The sequence below is a fragment of the Tachyglossus aculeatus genome, chromosome 2 (genome assembly GCF_015852505.1).
Source record: "Tachyglossus aculeatus isolate mTacAcu1 chromosome 2, mTacAcu1.pri, whole genome shotgun sequence".
Taxonomy (NCBI): Eukaryota; Metazoa; Chordata; class Mammalia; order Monotremata; family Tachyglossidae; genus Tachyglossus; species Tachyglossus aculeatus.
Genome location: NC_052067.1, coordinates 145277884 through 145299339, shown reverse-complemented (window position 1 = coordinate 145299339; position 21456 = coordinate 145277884). Strand labels below are relative to the sequence as shown.

The 21456-nt window shown below is 44.4% G+C and overlaps 1 protein-coding gene across 3 annotated transcripts in view; it reads right to left on the bottom strand.

The window, feature by feature from the left end:
* Window positions 1-9312: 9312 nt before the first annotated feature.
* FGD4 (FYVE, RhoGEF and PH domain containing 4) overlaps window positions 9313-21456 on the bottom strand; it is a 387351-nt gene continuing 375207 nt past the window's right edge. For all 3 annotated transcript variants that reach the window (XM_038741145.1, XM_038741142.1, XM_038741133.1), the window contains exons 16-17: window positions 18991-19131; window positions 9313-11350 (exon numbers count right to left, since the gene is read on the bottom strand). In XM_038741145.1, coding sequence (XP_038597073.1) covers window positions 11093-11350; window positions 18991-19131 — 399 coding nt within the window. In that variant the 3' untranslated portion in view covers window positions 9313-11092. The remainder of the gene's footprint in view (window positions 11351-18990; window positions 19132-21456) is intronic.

Genomic DNA, 21456 nt, shown 5'->3' with positions numbered 1-21456 from the left:
ACCTTTCCTGGGCATCCCTTACAATCTGCATCGAAGGTAAAGCCGAGATAATTTTACCCCTAATCAAAAATAGCGATCACCATTTTACCCCCGATAAAATGAAATGTTACCTCTGCAAGGGGAATTTTACTTCTGGGAATGAATATTTGGGCAAAGGAGGGAGGTTCTTCTACACGAATACCCCAACTACCACACAATGTGCTTAATATATATAATATTTTGTAGTAAGTGGACAGAGGATAGATTGGTGATTCCCCCTTCCCTCCTCCCCAACAATATACATTTTGGTATCATTCTTCAAGACATTCACTAATCTTTTGGTTCACCAATACAGCTATCAAAACGAACCACATCTGAGAAGATGGCAACCACCATTAGCTTTTGATTTTCCCTTGCCTTTTGTGAATCCAACCGGTTTTACAAAGAAAGTCCGCTCCATTTCACTGCAGAAATAGAAAACGGGTCTAATTCTGCATCACACCCAGAAAAATTCCACATTTTGTCCCCAGCGGGATTTGGGGTCCAAGAATTCCCGGCGGAACAGGTGCTCTATTTCAGGCACGACCAGATCTCTGGAAGGAAATTAGAGATTAGGGAGAAGGGCATGCAAGCCTCATGGGTCTGGAAATCATTTACACACGATTTTTTTCAGCTTCCACATCTCAGGCCTTTATCCTGGATGAAAAGAATGTGCTTAACGAGAAAGAGTAAGAAGAAGCGGATACAATCACAGATGGCGGAGGGAACCAAAGCCAGAGACTGCTCTGACCTTGTCATTAGCAGAATTTGCCCTTAATGCTTATAAGCAGAATAATAACCAGAATAATAACTACAATATTGTTTGAGCGCTTACTGATGCCAGGCACTGTACTAAGCGCTGGGGTAGATACAAAATAATCCAGTTTCACATGGAGCTCAAAGACTAAGGAAATATTTCTCCTTGTTGCCTACAGTATGTCTGACCTGATTACTCTGTTTCTACCCCAGCACTTAGTACAGTGCTTGGCACCTGGTAAGCGCGTCACAAAGCGCTAATTATTCAAAAACCCTAATTATTATTATCACTTCTCTCCGCAAAATGCTTTACTTAGGGCTGCGTACAAAGACGGACAGAAATGCGTCAGTAGTGCGCGTCTAAGTAAATTGTTTTGCAAATGATTTCACAGGAATAGTGATGGTGCCCAATGGCGATAATTTCCATTACATTTCTGGAATGGAGGACCCGTGATCACCTGGCTCGCTGATAGCTATATAAATGGTTCCAAAAAGATCTTCAAAAGTGAACACATTCTAATTGTCTCTAATATATATATATATATATATATATATATCATATATATCTCTACCTACATATTCTCTAAACCTGGAATAATGATCCCTTCGGGCAGTTGGATATTAGGAATTAGGATTCGTCTGAAAATCAAAATTAACGCCCTAAAATTCAAGTTTATTGTGCCATACTCTATTGAAACTGGGCAATATTGAATTCATAATATGACTGTCAATTCACTAATACAATCCCAAGGATCGGAATAAATCACTTTCCTCTCCTTTATAACAATACATTCACGAAGAGGACAACATTGAGGAGACAGTTTGAGACACCGTCTTATTCACAACAACGAGCTTATAACTAAGATGTGCTATAATCTTAGATCACCTAACAGGTTTTGACCCCATAACAATGACCCAAATCCAGTATTTCTCCTCAAATCCCTTCTCTGTGCTCTAACAAAGAGGTCGGCCTGTGCTCGGATTTGTCCCCTTTCTTCATCCCCCCCTCAGTCCCACAGTGCTTACGTACATATCCGTCATTTATTTATTTAGATTAATGTCCGTCTCCCCCCCTTGACTGTCGTGGGCAGCGAATGGGCCTACAAATTCTATTATCATATACTCTCTCAAGCGTTCAGTACACTGCTCTGCACACAGTAAGCACTCAACAGTTGTATTTAACAACTGATTGATTGAAAACACCCTCTGCCAGAGCTTATTATGCTTTGCTAACTTTTCATAATATCAGATACGCCTCAGTAAGTGACACTGTCGCAAAGTTGTGCCTAAGTACTAGAAAACTCAGATAACGTAGCAACATAAGCAGGCCAACTCATACAGAAAACCCAAAGTCCCATTTTCATGGGATCCTTAAAAGGCCACAGTATACCAAAATGGGAAAAAAATCCAAACTTGGGCACTGACTGAATTATTTCCAAATGGAAAATCATTTCTCAAGCAATCTTTGACATTTCAACCATCCTTCGGCAACACGGAATTTGTAACCTCTTCTAAAATTCATCAAGCGCTTAGTACAGTGCTCTGCACACAGGAAGTGCTCAATAAATACGATTGAATGAATTTAGCTCAGGCGATTGATCGTTCAGTCAATGGTAATTATTGAGCGCTTCCTGTGTGCAGAGCATTGTACTAAGCGCGTAAGGAAGTAAAATACAATAGAGTTGGTAGAAATGATCTCTGCCCTCAAGGAGCTTGCTGTCTACTGGGGAATCAATCAATCAATTTTATTTACTGAGCAATTACGATGGCAGAACAGTGTACTAGACGCTTGGGAGAGTACAACCAAATTCTCAGACACATTCCCTGCCCAAAATGAGCTTACAGTCTAGAGGGGGAGATGTATTACCTTATTAATGAAATCCAATTCTGGTAAAAATTATAAGCTTTCTTTATATGGCATGCCACTCAGTGGAAAAAATGTTTTGTGCTTATACAGTTGGCTCCTGTAGATAAGTGTATTTTTCATCTAAGGTCTGAAAGTCTAGTAAAGAGGATGCTTGGATGCCATGTGACGCTATAGTTTCAATCTTACTAGAGCCCCTAAAAATAACTAGATTAAGCTAGATTAAGCTAGAATATGTTTGTACATATTTATTACTCTATTTATTTATTTATTTAACTTGTACATATCTATTCTATTTATTTTATTTTGTTAGTATGTTTGGTTTTGTTCTCTGTCTCCCCCTTTTAGACTGTGAGCCCACTGTTGGGTAGGGACTATATATGTTGCCAACTTGTACTTCCCAAGCGCTTAGTACAGTGCTCTGCACACAGTAAGCGCTCAATAAATATGATTGATGATGATGATGATGATAGAGTCAAAAGGTTACATGCCAAGGATGAATATTTCTTTCAGTGACCATATCTGTGATGAAGAATTATTTTGTTCAGAATGTTCCTTTCCTCAAAGTAAAATCAATTGCAAATGCAATATCCCAAGCTAGGACTCAAGGCAAGAGAGACAAACATTATTCTTTGAGGACAATGGACTTCAAGACAGTGTATTTCCCCATGACAGCAGGACCTGAAGCCTATTATTGCTTTAATACAAAACGGCATCGCTTTGTGTCCAGTACAAGGGAGCGACTCTTGGCATTTCCACTGGGTAATTTCTTAAGAACCCGGATAGAATCACTTGGGATGGGCTACAAAATGAAGCCAAAGTTCAACCTGTCTGTTTGTAAATCTCACGTGCTGAAATTTAAGTACACAAATCATTTGAGGTGAGGGCTTTAGACTTTTGAACAGTGAATCCTACTTATTTGGTGATTTCCCGGGGAAGGAGTGGGGAGGCGAGGAAAAAATGGGGGGAGAGATTTGTGGGGGAGAAGAGATTGGAGAAAGGAAGCAATGAGATAGAGAGAAGATGAATTTCAGAGAGGATAATGATCTGTCATTTTCAGCCCCCTTGGGCCATGGTATATATGTATATATGTTTGTACCTATTTTTTTTACTCTATGTATTTATTTATTTAATTTATTTGTACATATCTATTCTATTTATTTTATTTTGTTAGTATGTTTGGTTTTGTTCTCTGTCTCCCCCTTTTAGACTGTGAGCCCACTGTTGGGTAGGGACTGTCTCTACATGTTGCCAATTTGTACTTCCCAAGCGCTTAGTACAGTGCTCTGCACATAGTAAGCGCTCAATAAATACGATTGATGATGGTAAATTGGCTGCACGGTGGAATGTTGAAGGTGACGAAAGAGGGAAATGTGGATTGTATTTGCAAGCGAACACTCTGAGGGAATCTTTGCTCCTTTTGGTACATGATCTATGGTATATGTTGCCAATTTGTACTTCCCAAGCACTTAGTACAGTGCTCTGCACATAGTAAGCGCTCAATAAATACGATTGATGATGATGATGATGATCTATAGAGACTTCGGGAAAGTAAACAGGCCCACTACTTTCACTTGTGGGAATCGTCCCATTCACTTCTAAACAAGAGAGGTTTCTGTACCCGTTCCCTCTGCTCTCACAGGTAGCTTTCATTTTCTAAAAATCTTTTCCCATTAGTTCTAATTTTTTACAGTGTACGAGTTTGATTTTTTGGTTTAAAGGATATCGATATTTGACTAGAATCACCCCGGAACTGCTCTGCCCACAGTAAGGGCTCAGTAAATACTATTGAATGAATGAAAGAATACTGATTAACTGTACGGACACCATTCCTGGGCAAGTCGTGATTTTACGGTTAGACAATGGGTCACCCAATTTCTCTTTATTTTGAGGAATGCGCATGTTGAACTCTGCAGGATTTGCAAAATCGAGGGGGTGGGAGGGTTCGAGACTGAACTGCTCACCATATCCCACAGAGCCAGGATAAGGGGGCACTCTTTGAAACTTGAAGGTGAGAGGTTCAAAAGAAGTGAAAGAAGTCTTTTAGACTGTGAGCCCACTGTTGGGTAGGGACTGTCTCTATACGTTGCCAACTTGTACTTCCCAAGCGCTTAGTACAGTGCTCTGCACACTGTAAGCGCTCAATAAATACGATTGATGATGAAGTGAAAGGAGGCATTCCTTCTCTCAGTGGGTGGTTAGTTGTTGAACTGTGTTGCAACAAGAAGTCATGCAGGGGGAAAATATCTCAGGGTCAAGAGGGGTTTGGATAAATTCATGGGGGAGAGGACCAAAATAATAATAATAATAATAGCATTTATTAAGTGCTTACTATGTGCAAAGCACTGTTCTAAGCGCTGGGGCGGTTACAAAGTGATCAGGTTGTCCCACTTGGGGCTCACAATCTTCATCCCCATTTAACTGAGGCCCAGAGAATAACAATAATATTAATGATGGCATTTGTTAAGCGCTTACTATGTGTAGAGCACTGTTCTAAGCACGGGGGTGGTTACAAGGGGATCAGGGCTCACAGTTTTAATCCCCATTTTACAGATGAGGTAACTTAGGCACAGAGAAGTTAAGTGACTTGCCCAAGGTCACCCAGCTGACAACTGGCGGAGCCAGGATTTGAACCCATGACCTCTGACTTCAAAGCCCGGGCTCTTTCCACCGAGCCACACTTCTTCCCTAGTAACTAAAATGAGTTACTAGGGGGTAAGTTGGGGATACAGGGGGAAATTGGGAATGCTAGATCCAGGCCAAAAAGGGGCCAATGTACATATTGTTCCAAATTTGCATAGCCTAGTGAACAGAGCCTGAGCCTCGGAGTCAGGAAGACCTGGGTTCTAATCCCGGCTCCGCCACTTGTCTGTTGTGTGACCTCGGGCAAGTCACTTCACTTCTCTGGGCCTCACTGACCTCATCTATAAAATGGAAATTAAGACAGTGAGTCTCATATGGGACGGGGACCGTGTCTAACCCGACAAGCTTATAGCTACCCCGACGCTTAGAACAGTGCCTGACACATAGCAAGCGCTTGACAAATGCCATGATTCAGTAGTTAATGCTACAGGCAGCGGCGAAAAATGGCTGAATTGATCACAGGCCCGACTGTGAGCCCGTTGTTGGGTAGGGACTGTCTCTATATGTTGCCAATTTGTACTTCCCAAGCGCTTAGTACAGTGCTCTGCACACAGTTAGCGCTCAATAAATAATGAATGAATTAATGAAAGTAACGGCACCGCTTACATTCTCCCGGATCATCTAAAGGCGGTGCAAACTCAGAGAAATCACCATTGCATTCTACTTGACGGCAATTTCGCCCAATCCATCTATGAACACACCCCTCGAAACAGCGTACCAAACCAGTGCTAACCAGGTCAAAAAAATCAGGGTTTTTTTTCTCTTATTAAAGAAATAAAAAAACGGGAAAGAGAATGTAGTGTTTCTTGGCATATAGCTTACAAGAATTGGTAGGCTCCATCCACTTTTTCCAGCCCCTCCCTGTTTTTCTTCAGAGAAAAACACTATGAATCGGCTTCTACAAATTCATGGAGAGTCCCCCCAGACACAGATCTCCGCCAGTGAAAAGGGAGAGTGAAAGAAGGAAAACCACAGAATAATACACGGAGGCTGAGGATATTAACGTCCACTAAAGTTCGCTACACGATTCCCATTTGATCCCGAGCGTTGCCTATTCCCAAAGCTGCCAGAGATGATCTCTGTTCCTCCCCGATGGAGAAGAAGGAGAATCTTTAGTGCTTTTAGGGAACACAATACTATATTTACTCGGGTAACTGCATCCGCCGCACAATTTTCTGCCCCCCCTGATGATTTTGCGGAGGAATTATAGGATGATTTTTGTAAGCCATGACAGCAGTGCATGCTAGGGCAGGAAGAGGAGGAAGGGCAGGAGAAGCAGTGTAGCCTAGTGGAAAAAGCACCATCCTAGGAGTCGGAGGAGGTGGGTTCTAATTCTGGCTCCTGCTGTGGGACCCTGGGCAAGTCACCTAATTTCGCTGTTCCTGTTTCCTCTTCCATTACATGGAGATTCGCTATTCATTCATTCAATCGTATTTATAATAATAATAATGATGGCATTTGTTAAGCGCTTGCTATGTGCAAAGCACCGTTCTAAGCGCAGAAGCAGCGTGCCTCAGTGGAAAGAGCCCGGGCTTTGGAGTCCGAGGTCGTGGGTTCAAATCCCAGCTCCACCACTTGTCAGCTGTGTGACTTTGGGCAAGTCACTTCACTTCTTTGAGCCTCAGTTACCTCATCTATAAAATGGGGATTAAGACTGTGAGCCCCCTGTGGATCAACCTGATCACCTTGTAACCTCCCCAGTGCTTAGAACAGTGCTTAGCACATAGTAAGTGCTAAATAAATGCCATTATTATATATGTACATATATGTATATATGTTTGTATGTATTTATTACTCTATTTACTTATTTATTTTACTTGTACATATTCTATTTATTTTATTTTGTTAATTTGTTTTGTTCTCTGTCTCCCCCTTCTAGACTGCGAGCCCACTGTTGGGTAGGGACCGTCTCTAAATGTTGCCAACTTGTACTTCCCAGGCGCTTAGCACAGTGCTCTGCAAACAGTAAACGCTCAGTAAATATGATTGAATGAATGAATGAATGAATATTGAGCACCTACTGTGTGTAGACCACTGTACTAAGCGCTTGTCCCCTTGATATCTGTTCTCTCTCCTACACACATAATGAGCCGTGTGTGAGAACCTGTTTTGAATCTGCCCTCAGTGCCTGACACATAGCAGACGCTTAACACATAGCAGACGCTTAACAAATACCATTATGATTATTATTATTAGGAAGAGGAGAAGGGTCAGAAGATGCTAAGGCAGTGGATAAAGGCTCGACCCATGGTAGTTTTTTCTTTGATATGTGCTTCTCTGTTTATTCTATTTTATTCTATTTATTCTATTTTATTATTCTATTTACTTATTTATTTATTTTACTTGTACATATCTATTCTATTTATTTTATTTTGTTAGTATGTTTGGTTTTGTTCTCTGTCTCCCCCTTTTAGACTGTGAGCCCACTGTTGGGTAGGGACCGTCTCTATATGTTGCCAACTTGTACTTCCCAAGCGCTTAGTACAGTGCTCTGCGCACAGTAAGCGCTCAATAAATACGATTGATTGATTGATTGATTCTGCAAGCCTGGCCTAGTAGCTAGGTCGCAGGTCTGGGAGTTGGAAGGACCTGGGTTCTAATCCCAGCTCCGCCACGTGTCTGCTGTGTGACCTTGGGCAAGTCGCTTCACTTCTCTGGACCTCAGTTATCTCATCTGTAAATTAAGGATTAAGACTGTGAGCCCCACGTGGGACGGGGACTCTGTTCCACCTGATTAGCCTGTATCTACCCCAGTGCTCAGCACCGAATAAGAGTTTAATAAATACCTTAAAAAAAAAAGGTAAAGTAGTCGAGGCAGAACACCTTACATACAGGCTTGTGCTGAGGAGTTTCTTAACTGGAGACTTTGTGGGAACATTGGGGAAGGAAGGGGGGACAATTAATTTATTGAGGGCACTTGGGATTGATTCGCTGCCAAGGCTTCAACTACCATCTCTATGTGGTTATTTACATATTTATTACCCTATTTATTTATTTATTTTACTTGTACATATCTATTCTATTTATTTTATTTTGTTAGTACGTTTGGTTTTGTTCTCTGTCTTCCCCTTTTAGACTGTGAGCCCACTGTTGGGTAGGGACTGTCTCTATATGTTGCCATCTTGTACCTCCCAAGCACTTAGTACAGTGCTCTGCACACAGTAAGCGCTCAATAAATACGATTGATTGATTGATTGACTTGGGAGAGCAATAGAAGTGAGAGAAGCAGTCTCAAAATGCCCTCACAACTTCCTCTTTCTTCTTCCTTCCTTTCCTCCTACTTATTTTTCTTCTCTTTTTTTTCTTTCCCTCCTGCCCATGTATTGCTCAATCTAACTTCCCACGTAATAATCCCTCTTCTGTTTTCGGGTTGCAAAGATTAGGCAAAAGTGGGGCCATTATGCAAGTCAATACAGCTGATGCTAGGTTTAAATAATGGGATTCAAATTGTGCTTAACAGCTTAAAATTCAGAGGGAAGATTAGTCTCTACCCTGCATTTAATTTGCTACACAGAAACATGATGGCAGTGCATTCATTCATCTGGGCTTCTCCAGCAGGGCCCTGACACGAGACCCGATGAAATTCTCGGGGCTGAGAGTTAAGCAAATGATCCGACTTGAGTTGAGAAACTTTACTTTCCGTTGAAATCTCACCGAGAAGCAGCGTGGCTCAGTGGAATGAGCCCGGGCTTTGGAGCCAGAGGTCATGGGTTCGAATCCCGGCTCTGCTGTGTGACTTTGGGCAAGTCACTTCACTTCTCTGGGCTTCAGTTCCCTCATCTGTAAAATGGGGATTAAGACTGTGAGCCCCCCGCGGGACAACCTGGTCACCTTGTAACCTCCCCAGCGCTTACAACAGTGCTTTGCACGTAGTAGGTGCTTAATAAATAGCCCACTGTTGGGTAGGGACCGTCTCTATATGTTGCCAACTTGTACTTTCCAAGCGCTTAGTACAGTGCTCTGCACACAGTAAGCGCTCAATAAATACGATTGAATGAATGAATAAATGCCATCATCATCATCAAGGCATTAGCAGACACGGCGGGGGGAATTTCCTTACTGATTCCCTTCCCCACCGCCACCCCATCTTATTCTCAAGTTTTTAATACAACGTTTATCCTTCTTTTTCTGGAGATAATTGCCTTGGCAACGAATAAGGAGATTATAGCCTTAAAAATGTTTCGGATGCTCTATTCACGTAGATGGAGAGGGATCCTGGGAGGAAGCAGGGTCTGCAGAGGAAGGAGCCGAGGACTCACAGTCGGGACCCCTGGGTTCTAGCGCCGGCTCCGCCACTTGCCTGCTGTGTGACCTTGGGCGAGTCATTTCGCTTCTCTGTGCCTCAGTTCCCTCATCTGTCAAATGGGGATTCCATACCTGTTCTCCCTCCCACTTAAACTGCGAACCCTGGGGTGAGGCAGCGACTGTGACCGATATGAAAATCGTATAACTTCCCCAGTGCTTAGCACACTGGAAACACTTAATCAACACCATCCTTCATCTTATTATATCTTCTGGGGATTTACCTCAAGATTCCGCTCTGACTGGATATCGGCCTGCAAGTTTTTTAAGATCCGGTTATTCTACAAAATGTCCACAGACGCTCAGTACAGTGCCCCGCTCGCAGCGAGCGCTCGCTAGATACCGCCTGTTGATTAACCAGAATTACGGAAAGCAAGTGAAAATGTTATGAAAAAGCAGATTCCACGTGTCCCATGAGTGTTCCAGGTCAGTTTAGATGTGGAACAGTGAGAGAGGAACAGTGCGCCCTTCTAAGCACTTAACATAAAAGTTACCGCGATATTTATACGCTTTTGAAAATGAACATGCCCTACAACGTTTAAATAGGCCAACAAGAACCTGCAGAAGGAGGCACTGTTATAAACAGGCCACGGAACAGAAACCGAAAGATCACACTTAACTACTATTCCGTAACATGCCCTGGAGATTTGCTACTTTCTTTAATAGTATAAAAAGAGCCAAACACTAATGTCAACAAATTAAAACCTAAATCACTCAAACCAGAAAAATATATTATTTTTCCATTTGGGACACTGGTCTTAATTCCAAGATCAACGTGTCTTACTTAACTCCGAGGCAAACGCGCCTTCTTTAATTCCGAGGTCGACGTGACTTTTTCTTTTAAAAAATAAATAAGAGACATATGAATCAACAGCTGCGAAGACAAAGTAAATCAAGTAGCATCTACCCTTCTCTTATACTATATGTACATACTCATTACATGCCTATTTATCTGGTCAAGACAGATATACATTTAAACAATTTGATTATTTTTCTAGTCAAGCCTACTTTAATTGCTCTAAATACATCATTGCTGTACAGTTCACTTGGATAACTCTAATAACTAATGGTCCCATATTTTTCACTATCGATCTACTTTGGCAACTTGGAGGTATATCTTTCGATCTGCCACAAGTCCTATTAATACGTGTGATACATTCTAAGTATCTGCATTCTTCGTGAAAGGGGAATTTTAACCTGATAGTAAGAGACTCAGATGACGCCGTTTTCTTCAAACAAGCAGTAAATACCGAAGGCTAGCTCTTAAAACGTTTCCATTATTTACGACTTTCCTAAAATCACCTCCGTGGAATGGCTCTGTCCGTCAATTTCACCAACAGTACATAAATATAGGGAGAAAGGGGTCCTAAAAATCCATTCATGGAGCGGGATCCTTCAACATAAAGTGCTAAGAGATGTGTGGGATGATTAGGAATGCCTTTCCTCTGGTCTTCCAAGCACGCGGGGAGCCGAAATTCCCGCCAACCCGGCGGGCCAAAAGTCTGACGTTTAGCATTCTGATTTTTCAGAGGGTTCAGGATCATCGTGGACGGTGACCTGCGGTTCGTTCTCGTATTCTGGGGTCTCACCTCTGACCGCTGAAAGGATGATTTTCAGCCATTTCAGTTTCAGCTCCTCGCTGTCGGCGGCGAAGCTGTGCACGAACTTGGACTGGGTCAGTTTGAAGCTGTGGGGGAGGTCGGCGCTTCTGGGGAGGTCGTCCACCGCGTACCCCAGCAGCGGGATCGTGGCCTGGGCTCGGACGTCCTGTCGACAGAAACGTTGCGGGGATCATCATCATCAGCAGCAGTCGTATTTATTGAGCATTTACTGTGTGCAGTGCACTGTACTAAGCGCTTGGGAAGTACGAACTGGCAACATATAGAGACGGTCCCTACCCACCAGTGGGTTCACAGTCTAAAAGGGGGAGACAAAACCAAACATACTAACAAAATAAAATAAATAGAATAGATATGTACAAGTAAAATAAATAGAGTAATAAATATGTACAAACATATATACATATATACAGGTGCTGCAGGGAAGGGAAGGAGGTAAGATGGGGGGGATGGAGAGGGGGACGAGGGGGAGAGGAAGGAAGGGGGGAAGGGGATGAGCCAAGACACCCTAAAGAGACTGTACACGACTCTCAACCGGCCTAAGTCGAACCCCGAAATCCTACGTCTTCGAGGAAGCTTTCCCGATACCGTGGAAGGGAGATGGAAAACGGAAACGAACGGCAATTCGACGCCAAACGGACTAAAGGAAAGCCCCCGCCACATACAAATAAGTCAAGGTTGGGGTCGGGAGAAGAGGTCCATGCTGGAGGGGGGATTGTGGGGATTGTGGGGACAACTGCATCAGCCTTCTCTCTGATATCCCATCCTCGGGTCTCTCTCCACTTCAATCCATACTTCATGCTGCTGCCCGGATTATCTTTGTCCAGAAACGCTCTGGGCATATCACTCCCCTCCTCAATAATCTCCAGTGGCTACCAATCAATCTGCACATCAGGCAGAAACTCCTCACCCTGGGCTTCAAGGCTGTCCATCCCCTCGCCCCCTCCTACCTCACCTCCCTTCTGTCCTTCTCCAGCCCAGCCCGCACCCTCCGCTCCTCCGCCGCTAATCTCCTCACTGTACTTCGTTCTCGCCTGTCCCGCCGTCGACCCCCGGCCTACGTCATTCCCCGGGCCTGGAATGCCCCCAATCCCTCTGCCCATCCGCCAAGCTAGCTCTCTTCCTCCCTTCAAGGCCCTGCTGAGAGCTCACCTCCTCCAGGACGCCTTCCCAGACTGAGCCCCTTCCTTCCTCTCCCCCTCGTCCCCCTCTCCATCCCCCCCATCTTACCTCCTTCCCTTCCCCACAGCACCTGTATATATGTATATATGTTTGTACATATTTATTACTCTATTTATTTATTTATTTATTTTACTTGTACATATCTATTCTATTTTATTTTGTTAGTATGTTTGGTTTTGTTCTCTGTCTCCCCCTTTTAGACTGTGAGCCCACTGTTGGGTAGGGACTGTCTCTAGATGTTGCCAATTTGTACTTCCCAAGCGCTTAGTACAGTGCTCTGCACATAGTAAGCGCTCAATAAATAAGATTGATGGTGATGACAACTTTTCCAAACTGAGCGCAGAGGCAAACAAGACGGCGTTTTAAGGGAGTAAGAGGGTGGGAAGCAGTGTGGTCTAGTCGATAAGAGCCCAGACCTGGAAGTTGGAGGGAGTTGGAGTTCTAATCCCGGCTCTGCCACTTGTCCGCTGTGTGACCTTAGGCAAGTCACTTCAGTTCTCTGGGCCTCAGTTCCCTCATCTGTCAAATGGGGATTAAGACTGTGAGCCCCACGTGAGACAGGGACCACGTCCGACCTGATTCATTCACTCATTCAATCGTATTTATTGAGCGCTTACTGTGGGCAGAGCTCTGTACTAAGCGCTTGGGAAGTACAAGTTGGCAACATATAGAGATGGTCCCTACCCAACACCGGGCTTACAGTCTAGAAGATTATAATAATAATAATAATGATAATAATAATAATAATAATAATAATAATAATAATAATGGCATTTATTAAGCGCTTACTGTGTGCAAAGCACTGTTCTAAGCGCTGGGGAGGTTACAAGGTGATCAGGTTGTCCCACGGGGGGCTCACAATCTTAATCCCCATTTTACAGATGAGGTAACTGAGGCACAGAGAATGATAATAATAATGGCATTTGTTAAGCGCTTACTATGTGCAAAGCACCGTTCTAAGCACTGGGGAGGTTACAAGGTGATCAGGTTGTCCCACGGGGGTCTCACAATCTTAATCCCCATTTTACAGATAAGGTAACTGAGGCACAGAGAAGTTAAGTGACTTGCCCAAAGTCACACAGCTGACAATTGGTGGAGCCAGGATTTGAACCCATGACCTCTGACTCCAAAGCTTGTGCTCTTTTCCACTGACCCACGCTGCTTCTCATAACCTTGTATCTACCCCAGCGCTTAGAATAATAATAGTAATAATAATAACAGTGGCATTTGTTAAGTGCTTACTATGTGCAAAGCACTGTTGTAAGCGCTGGGGGGGATACAAGGTGATCAAGTTGTCCCACGTGGGGCTCACAGTCTAAATCCCCATTTTACAGATGAGGTAACCGAGGCTCAGAGAAGTTAAGTGACTTGCCCAAGGTCACACAGCAGACATGTGGCGGAGCTGGGATTCGAACCCATGACCCCTGACTCCAAAGCCCGGGCTGCTCCGTTGAGCCACTGTGCTTGGCATGTAGTAAGCGCTTACCGAATACCATGATAACCATGAGAAGCAGCGTGGCTCAGTGGAAAAGAGCCCGGGCTTTGGAGTCAGAGGTCATGGGTTCAAATCCCGGCTCCGCCACTTGTCAGCTGTGTGACTTTGGGCAAGTCACTTCACTTCTCTGGGCCTCAGTTGCTTCATCTGTAAAATGGGGATGAAGACTGTGAGCCCCCTGTGGGACAACCTGATCACCTTGTAACCTCCCCAGCGCTTAGAACAGTGCTTTGCACATAGTAAGCGCTTAATAAATGCCATTATTATTATTATTATCATTAGTAGTAAGGTATGGAGACTTTAAACTCAATGTGGGCAGGGAATGTGTCTATTTATCATTGCATTGTACTCTCCCAAGTGCTCAATAAATACGACTGAATGAGTGAATGAGGGGAGGAGCAGACGGGAGGGAGATTGGACAAGGGGAGACGGGAAGCTGGAAGGGCCTGGGAGCGCAGGGAATAAATAAATAAATAGAGAAGCAGCGTAGCTCAGTGGAAAAGAGCACGGGCTTTGGAGTCAGAGGTCATGGGTTCAAATCCCGGCTCCACCAATTGTCAGCTGTGTGACGTTGGGCAAGTCACTTAACTTCTCTGGGCCTCTCAGTTACTTCATCTGTAAAATGGGGTTAAGACTGTGAGCCCCCACGGGGCAACCTGACCACCTTGTAACCTCCCCAGTGCTTAGAACAGTGCTTTGCACATAGTAAGCGCTAAATAAATGCCATCATCATCATCATCATCATCATACGTGTGGCCTCTGACTTTTTGGGGAGCGGCCAGGATTCACACGTCGCCCCTGCCCAGAGTTTGGGATGCCCACTCGGTCTGCACTAAGCTAGGGGCCACGGGACGGGACTGTCTCGCTCACCTCTCGTGGGCAGGTGCTTGGTGCTTCACTACACGTATGTAACACATAAGCGAATTCCTTCCAGGTGGGAATAATAATAATAATTATAATAGCATTTATTAAGCGCTTACTATGTGCAATGCACTGATCTAAGCTCTGGGGAGGTTACAAGGTGACCAGGCTGTCCCACGGGGGGCTTACAGTCTTAATCCCCATTTTCATCAATCATCATCATCAATCGTATTTATTGAGCACTTACTGTGTGCAGAGCACTGTACTAAGCACTTGGGAAGTACAAGTTGGCAACATATAGAGACGGTCCCTGCCCAACAGCGGGCTCACAGTCTAAAAGGGGGAGACAGAGAACAAAACCAGACATACTAACAAAATAAAATAAATAGAATAGATATGTACAAGTAAAATAAATAAATGGAGTAACAAATATGTACAAACATATATACATATATACAGGTGCTGTGGGGAAGGGAAGGAGGTAAGATGGGGGGGATGGAGAGGGGGACGAGGGGGAGAGGAAGGAAGGGGCTCAGTCTGGGAAGGCCTCCTGGAGGAGGTGAGCTCTCAGTAGGGCCAGTTCCAGATGAGGGAACTGAGGCATAGAGAAGTTGAGTGACTTGCCCAAAGTCACACAGCTGACAACTGGAGGAGCTGGGATTTGAACTCGAGGAGCGAAGTGTGAGGGCTGGCTTGTAAAAGGAGAGAGGTCAGTGAGGTAGGAAGGCGCAAGCAAGGTGGTGAACTGCTTTAAATAATAATAACAATGACAATAATGGCATTTATTAAGCGCTTACTATGTGCCAAGCACTGTTCTAAGCACTGGGGAGGCTACAAGGTGACCAGGCTGTCCCACGGGGGGCTCACAGTCTTAATCCCCATTTTCCAGATGAGGGAACTGAGGCATAGAGAAGTTGAGTGACTTGCCCAAAGTCACACAGCTGACAACTGGAGGAGCTGGGATTTGAACTCGAGGAGCGAAGTGTGAGGGCTGGCTTGTAAAAGGAGAGAAGTGAGTGAGGTAGGAAGGCGCAAGGTGGTGAACTGCTTTAAATAATGATAATGATGGCATTTATTAAGTGCTTACTATGTGCCAAGCACTGTTCTAAGCACCGGGGAGGCTACAAGGTGACCAGACTGTCCCACGGGGGGCTCACATTCTTCATCCCCATTTTCCAGATGAGGCAACTGAGGCCCAGAGAAGTTAACTGACTTGCCCAAAGTCACACAGCTGACAAGTGGCGGAGCAGGGATTAGAACCCATGACCTCTGACTCCACTGTTGAGTAGGGACTGTCTCTATATGTTGCCAACTTGTACTTCCCAAGCGCTTAGTACAGTGCTCTGCACACATTAAGCACTCAATAAATACGATTGATTGATTGATTGATTGACTCCATAGCCGGGGCTCTTTCCACTGAACCACACTGCTTCAGGAGACGGAATGAGGTGCTTCACCACGTGTTAGCAACACATAAGCATATTTCTCCCGACAGGGAAACCCCGATATAATCATATTCCTCTCAAAAAGGAAGGTTCAATTCGCCGCGCCCAATAACTAAATAATCATATTCCTCCCTAAAGGGAAGTTCAAATTGCCGAGTCCGAAGTAATTAATTATACTCTTCCCGAAGGGGAAGTTAAATTCACCGCACGGAAGAAATTTCGTCTGGCTCGGCCTTGACTTTGGCTTCTTTCTCTCGTCACACCGATTCCCAAACCTCTCCCCGGGTGATGGGTGACAGCAAGTCACTTAACACCTCTGTGCCTCAGTTTCCTCACTTATAAAATCTGGATTAAATCCTACTCCCTCTACTTCAATTGAGTCCCACAAAGGACAGGGACTGCGTCCAACCTGATTCCCTCGTATCTGCCCCTGTGCTTAATATAGTACTTCAGTCATTCATTCATTCAATCATATTTATTGAGCGCTTACTGTGTGCAGAGCACTGTACTAAGCGCTTGGGAAGTACAAGTCGTCAACATATAATAATAATAATAATGATGGAATTTATTAAGCGCTTACTATGTGCAAAACACTGTTCTAAGCACTGGGGAGGTTACAAGGTGATCAGGTTGTCCCACAGGGTGCTCACAGTCTTCATCCCCATTTTACAGATGAGGTAACTGAGGCCCAGAGAAGTGAAGTGACTTGCTCAAAGTCACACAGCTGACAACTGGCGGAGCCAGGATTTGAACCCATGACCTCTGACTCCAAAGCCCGGGCTCTTTCCATGAGCCATGCTGCTTCTGAAACACACAGAGACAGTCCCTACCCAGCAACGGGCTCACAGTACTTGGCACATAGTAAGTGCTTAACACCATAATTATTATTGTAATAATAATTATCATCATTAGAAAGGTCTCCAAGATTGGCTTGTCCACAGGTGACCGGACCAATCAATGAAAACTCAAAAGCAGTCCCAGCAAATTAGCTAATCGTTCAACCAATGGTATTTGTTGAGTGTTTACTGGGTGCAGAACACTGTACTAAGTGCTTGGGAGAGTGCAACACAACAGAGTTGATAGACACACGCCTTGGGAGACACGTGCCCTGTCCACAATGAGCTTACAGTGTGGAGAGGGACATTAATATAAATATGAATAATTTATATTATTATATATATATTATGTTGCCAATTTGTACTTCCCAAGCGCTTAGTACAGTGCTCTGCACATAGTAAGCGCTCAATAAATACGATTGATGATGATGATGATGATATAAAATACTATTATTAATAATAATCAAGTAATTAGCGCACCTAATCCAGCTCCTGAGCTGGATTACCACATTGGAGGGTGCAAGCGGAGAACAGAGAAGCAGTATGCCTGAGTGGATAGAGCACGGGCCTGAGAGTTACAAGGACCTGGGTTCTAATCCCAGCTCCACCACATTGCCCGCTGTGCGATTTTAGGCAAGTCACTTCAGTCAATCAATCAATCAATCAATCGTATTTATTGAGCACTTACTGTGTGCAGAGCACTGTACTAAGTGCTTGGGAAGTACAAGTTGGCAACATATACAGTCCCTACCCAACAGTGGGCTCACAGTCTAAAAGCTCAGTTCCCTCATCTGTACAATGGGGATTAAGATTCTGAGCCCCACATGGGACATGGACTGCGTCCAACCTTATAACCTTGTATCTATTTGTATCTACAAATCAAGCAAAAACTCCTCCCTGTTGGCTTCAAGGCTGTCCATCCCCTCACCCCCTCCTACCTCACCTCCCTTCTGTCCTTCTCCAGCCCAGCCCGCACCCTCCGCTCCTCTGCCACCGCTAATCTCCTCACCGTGCCTCATTCTCGCCTGTCCCGCCATCGACCCCCGGCCCACGTCCTCCCCCTGGCCTGGAATTCCTTCCTTCCCCACATCCGCCACGCTAGCTCTCTTCCTCCCTTCAAGGCCCTACTGAGAGCTCACCTCCTCCAGGAGGCCTTCCCACACTCAGCCCCTTCCTTCCTCTCCCCCTTGCCCCCCTCTCCACCCCCCCCCATCTTACCTCCTTCCCTTCCCCACAGCACCTGTATATACGTTGGTACATATTTATTACTCTATTCATTTATTTATTTTACTTGTACTTATCTATTCTATTTATTTTATTTTGTTAGTATGTTTGGTTTTGTTCTCTGTCTCCCCCTTCTAGACTGTGAGCCCACTGTTGGGTAGGGACTGTCTCTATGTGTTGCCAACTTGTACTTCCCAAGCACTTAGTACAGTGCTCTGCACACAGTAAGCGCTCGATAAATAAGATTGATTGATTGATTGATTGATTGGTAGGGTTCTGGACCCTCAAAGGGGTCTTATATTATACTGTCCCAGATACCTCATACACATAGAAAGTGCTCGATAAATCTGATTGATTGAGACTGACAGACTCTTCCTCTATTCATTCATTCATTCATTCAGTCGTATTTATTGAGCGCTTACTGTGTGCAGAGCTCTGGACTGTGTGCAGAGCTCTTCTAGACTGTGAGCCCACTGTTGGGTAGGGACCGTCTCTATATGTTGCCGACTTGTCCTTCCCAAGCGCTTAGTCCAGTGCTCTGCACACAGTCAGCGCTCAATACATACGATTGAATGAATTGAATGGACTAAACGCTTGGGAAGTACAAGTCGGCAACACATAGAGACGGTCCCTACCCAACAACGGGCTCACAGTCTAGACAGACAACAAAACCAAACACGTAGACACCAACTGACTAGCCCCTTTGGCGAGAGATTCAGAGAGAGGGTAGCGGCTCAGTACATACCTGTGGTGCACCATACATGTAGAGGACAAAGGCGTCCTGTTTGGGGATTACACACCAAGCCTTCTGCCAAGGCTTTGACTTTTCCATATACAGAAGGAAACTGCATATGACACTGTTTCCAGAGACTTCTGCTGATTCAATCTGGGAAAATAGGGTCCAAAGAGTAAAAAGACAGATAGACAGAGAAATAACCGAAGGCCAAACCAACTTCCATAGAACGGCAGCTAAAATTAGAAAGCACAATGAACTGCATTTTGACTGATTTTTGGAACCTCTCTATGGAGAAGTCACAGGGCATATTCATCTACTGCTAGAAATGATTTTGAACAAGCTTATATCAGTCGTTAGAGAAGCAACGTGGCCTCGTAGATAAAGCCTGGGAGTCAGGCGGTCACGGGTTCTAATCCCGGCTCCGCCACCTGTTTGCTGTGTGACCTGAGGCAAGTCATTTCACTTCTCTGGGCCTCAGATACCTCATCTGCAAAATGGGGAAGTGAGAAGTAGCGTGGCTAGTGAGAAGTAGCGTGGCTCAGTGGAAAGAGCAACGGGCTTTGGAGTCAGAGGTCGTGGGTTCAAATCCCAGCTCCGCCAATTGTCCACTGTGTGACTTTGGGCAAGACACTTAACTTCTCTGGGCTTAAATGACCTCATCTGTAAAATGGGGATTGAGACTGTGAGCCCCCCGTGGGACAACCTGATCACCTTGTAACCTCCCCTAGTGCTTTGAACAGTGCTTTGCACATAGTAAGTGCTTAATAAATGCCATCATTATTATTATGGGGATTGAGACTGTGAGCCCCATGTGGGACAGGGACTGTGTCCAACCCGATTTGCTTTTATCCACTCCACACAAATACCACAATTATTGTTATTAATTGTCGATTTTTTTTAATGGCATTCATTAGGCGCTTACTATCTGTCAAGCACTGTTCTAAGCACTGGGGTAGAAACGAGCTTTAGCAGGTTGGACATAGTCTCTGTCCCACTGGGGGCTCACAATCTAAGACGGAGGGAGGAGGATTGAGTTCCCATTTTACAGTCGAGGGAACGGAGGCTTAGAGAAGTTAAGTGACTTGCCCAAGGTCACACGGCAAGCAATTGGCAGAGCTAGGATTTGAACCCAGGTCCTCTGTCTCCCAGGCTCAGTCTCTTTCCACTAGGTCACACTGCTACTTCCACATTACATCAAATTTACATCAATGGAGGTGCAGCGGGACTTAGTGGAAAAACCACGGTCCGGGGAAACCAGAAGATCTGGTTCTAATCCTGTTCCCTCCTTCCCTCCCTCTGCCCTATCCCCTTCCCTTCCCTACAGCACTTGCATATATTTGTACAGATTTATTACGCTATTTATTTTATTGGTACATATTTATTATCCTTAGTTTGTTAAATATAACAAAATATATTTTGTTCCCCCTCCCCATCCCCCCGCCTGACCTCCTTCCCCTCCCCACAGCACCTGTATATATGTTTGTATGTATTTATTACTCTGTTTATTTATTTTATTTGTACATATTTCTTCTATTTATTGTATTTTGTTAACATGTTTTGGTTTGTTGTCTGTCTCCCCCTTCTAGACGGCGAGCCCGCTGTTGGGTAGGGACCGTCTCTAGATGTTGCCGACTTGGACTTCCCAAGCGCTTAGTACAGTGCTCTGCACACAGTAAGCGCTCAATAAATACGACTGAATGAATGAATGAATGATATGTATATAGCTATAATTCTATTTATTCTTATGGTATTGACACCTATCTACTTGTTCTATTTTTGTCTGTCTCCCCCTTCTAGACTGTGAGCCTGCTGTTGGGTAGGGACCATCTCTAGATGTTGCCAACTTGGACTTCCCAAACGCTTAGTACAGTGCTCTGCACACAGTAAGCGCTCAATAAATACGATTGAATGAATGAATGAATGATATGTATATAGCTATAATTCTATTTATTCTTATGATATTGACACCTATCTACTTCTTTTAGACTGTGAGCCCACTGTTGGGTAGGGACTGTGTCTATATGTTGCCAACTTGTACTTCCCAAGTGCTTAGTACAGTGCTCTGCACACAGTAAGCGCTCAATAAATACGATTGATGATTGATTGATTGATTGATTGATTGTTTTATTTTTGTCTGTCTCCCCCTTCTAGACTGTTAACCCGCTGTTGCTTAGGGCCTGTCTCTATATGTTGCCAACTTGTACTTCCCAAGTGCTTAGTACAGTGCTCTGCACATAGTAAGCGCTCAATAAATACGATTGAATGAATGAATGAAATGCCCCGCCACTTGTTGGCTGTCTGACCTAGGGCAAGAAAGACACTTAACTTCACTCCGTGCCTCAGTTCCTTCATCTGTAAAAAGGGGATTCACCTCCTGTTCTCCTTCCTACTTCAAATGTGAGCCCCAAATGGGATGGGGACTGTGCCCGACCTGATTATCTTGTACCTAACCCAGCGCTTAGAACAGGGCTTGAC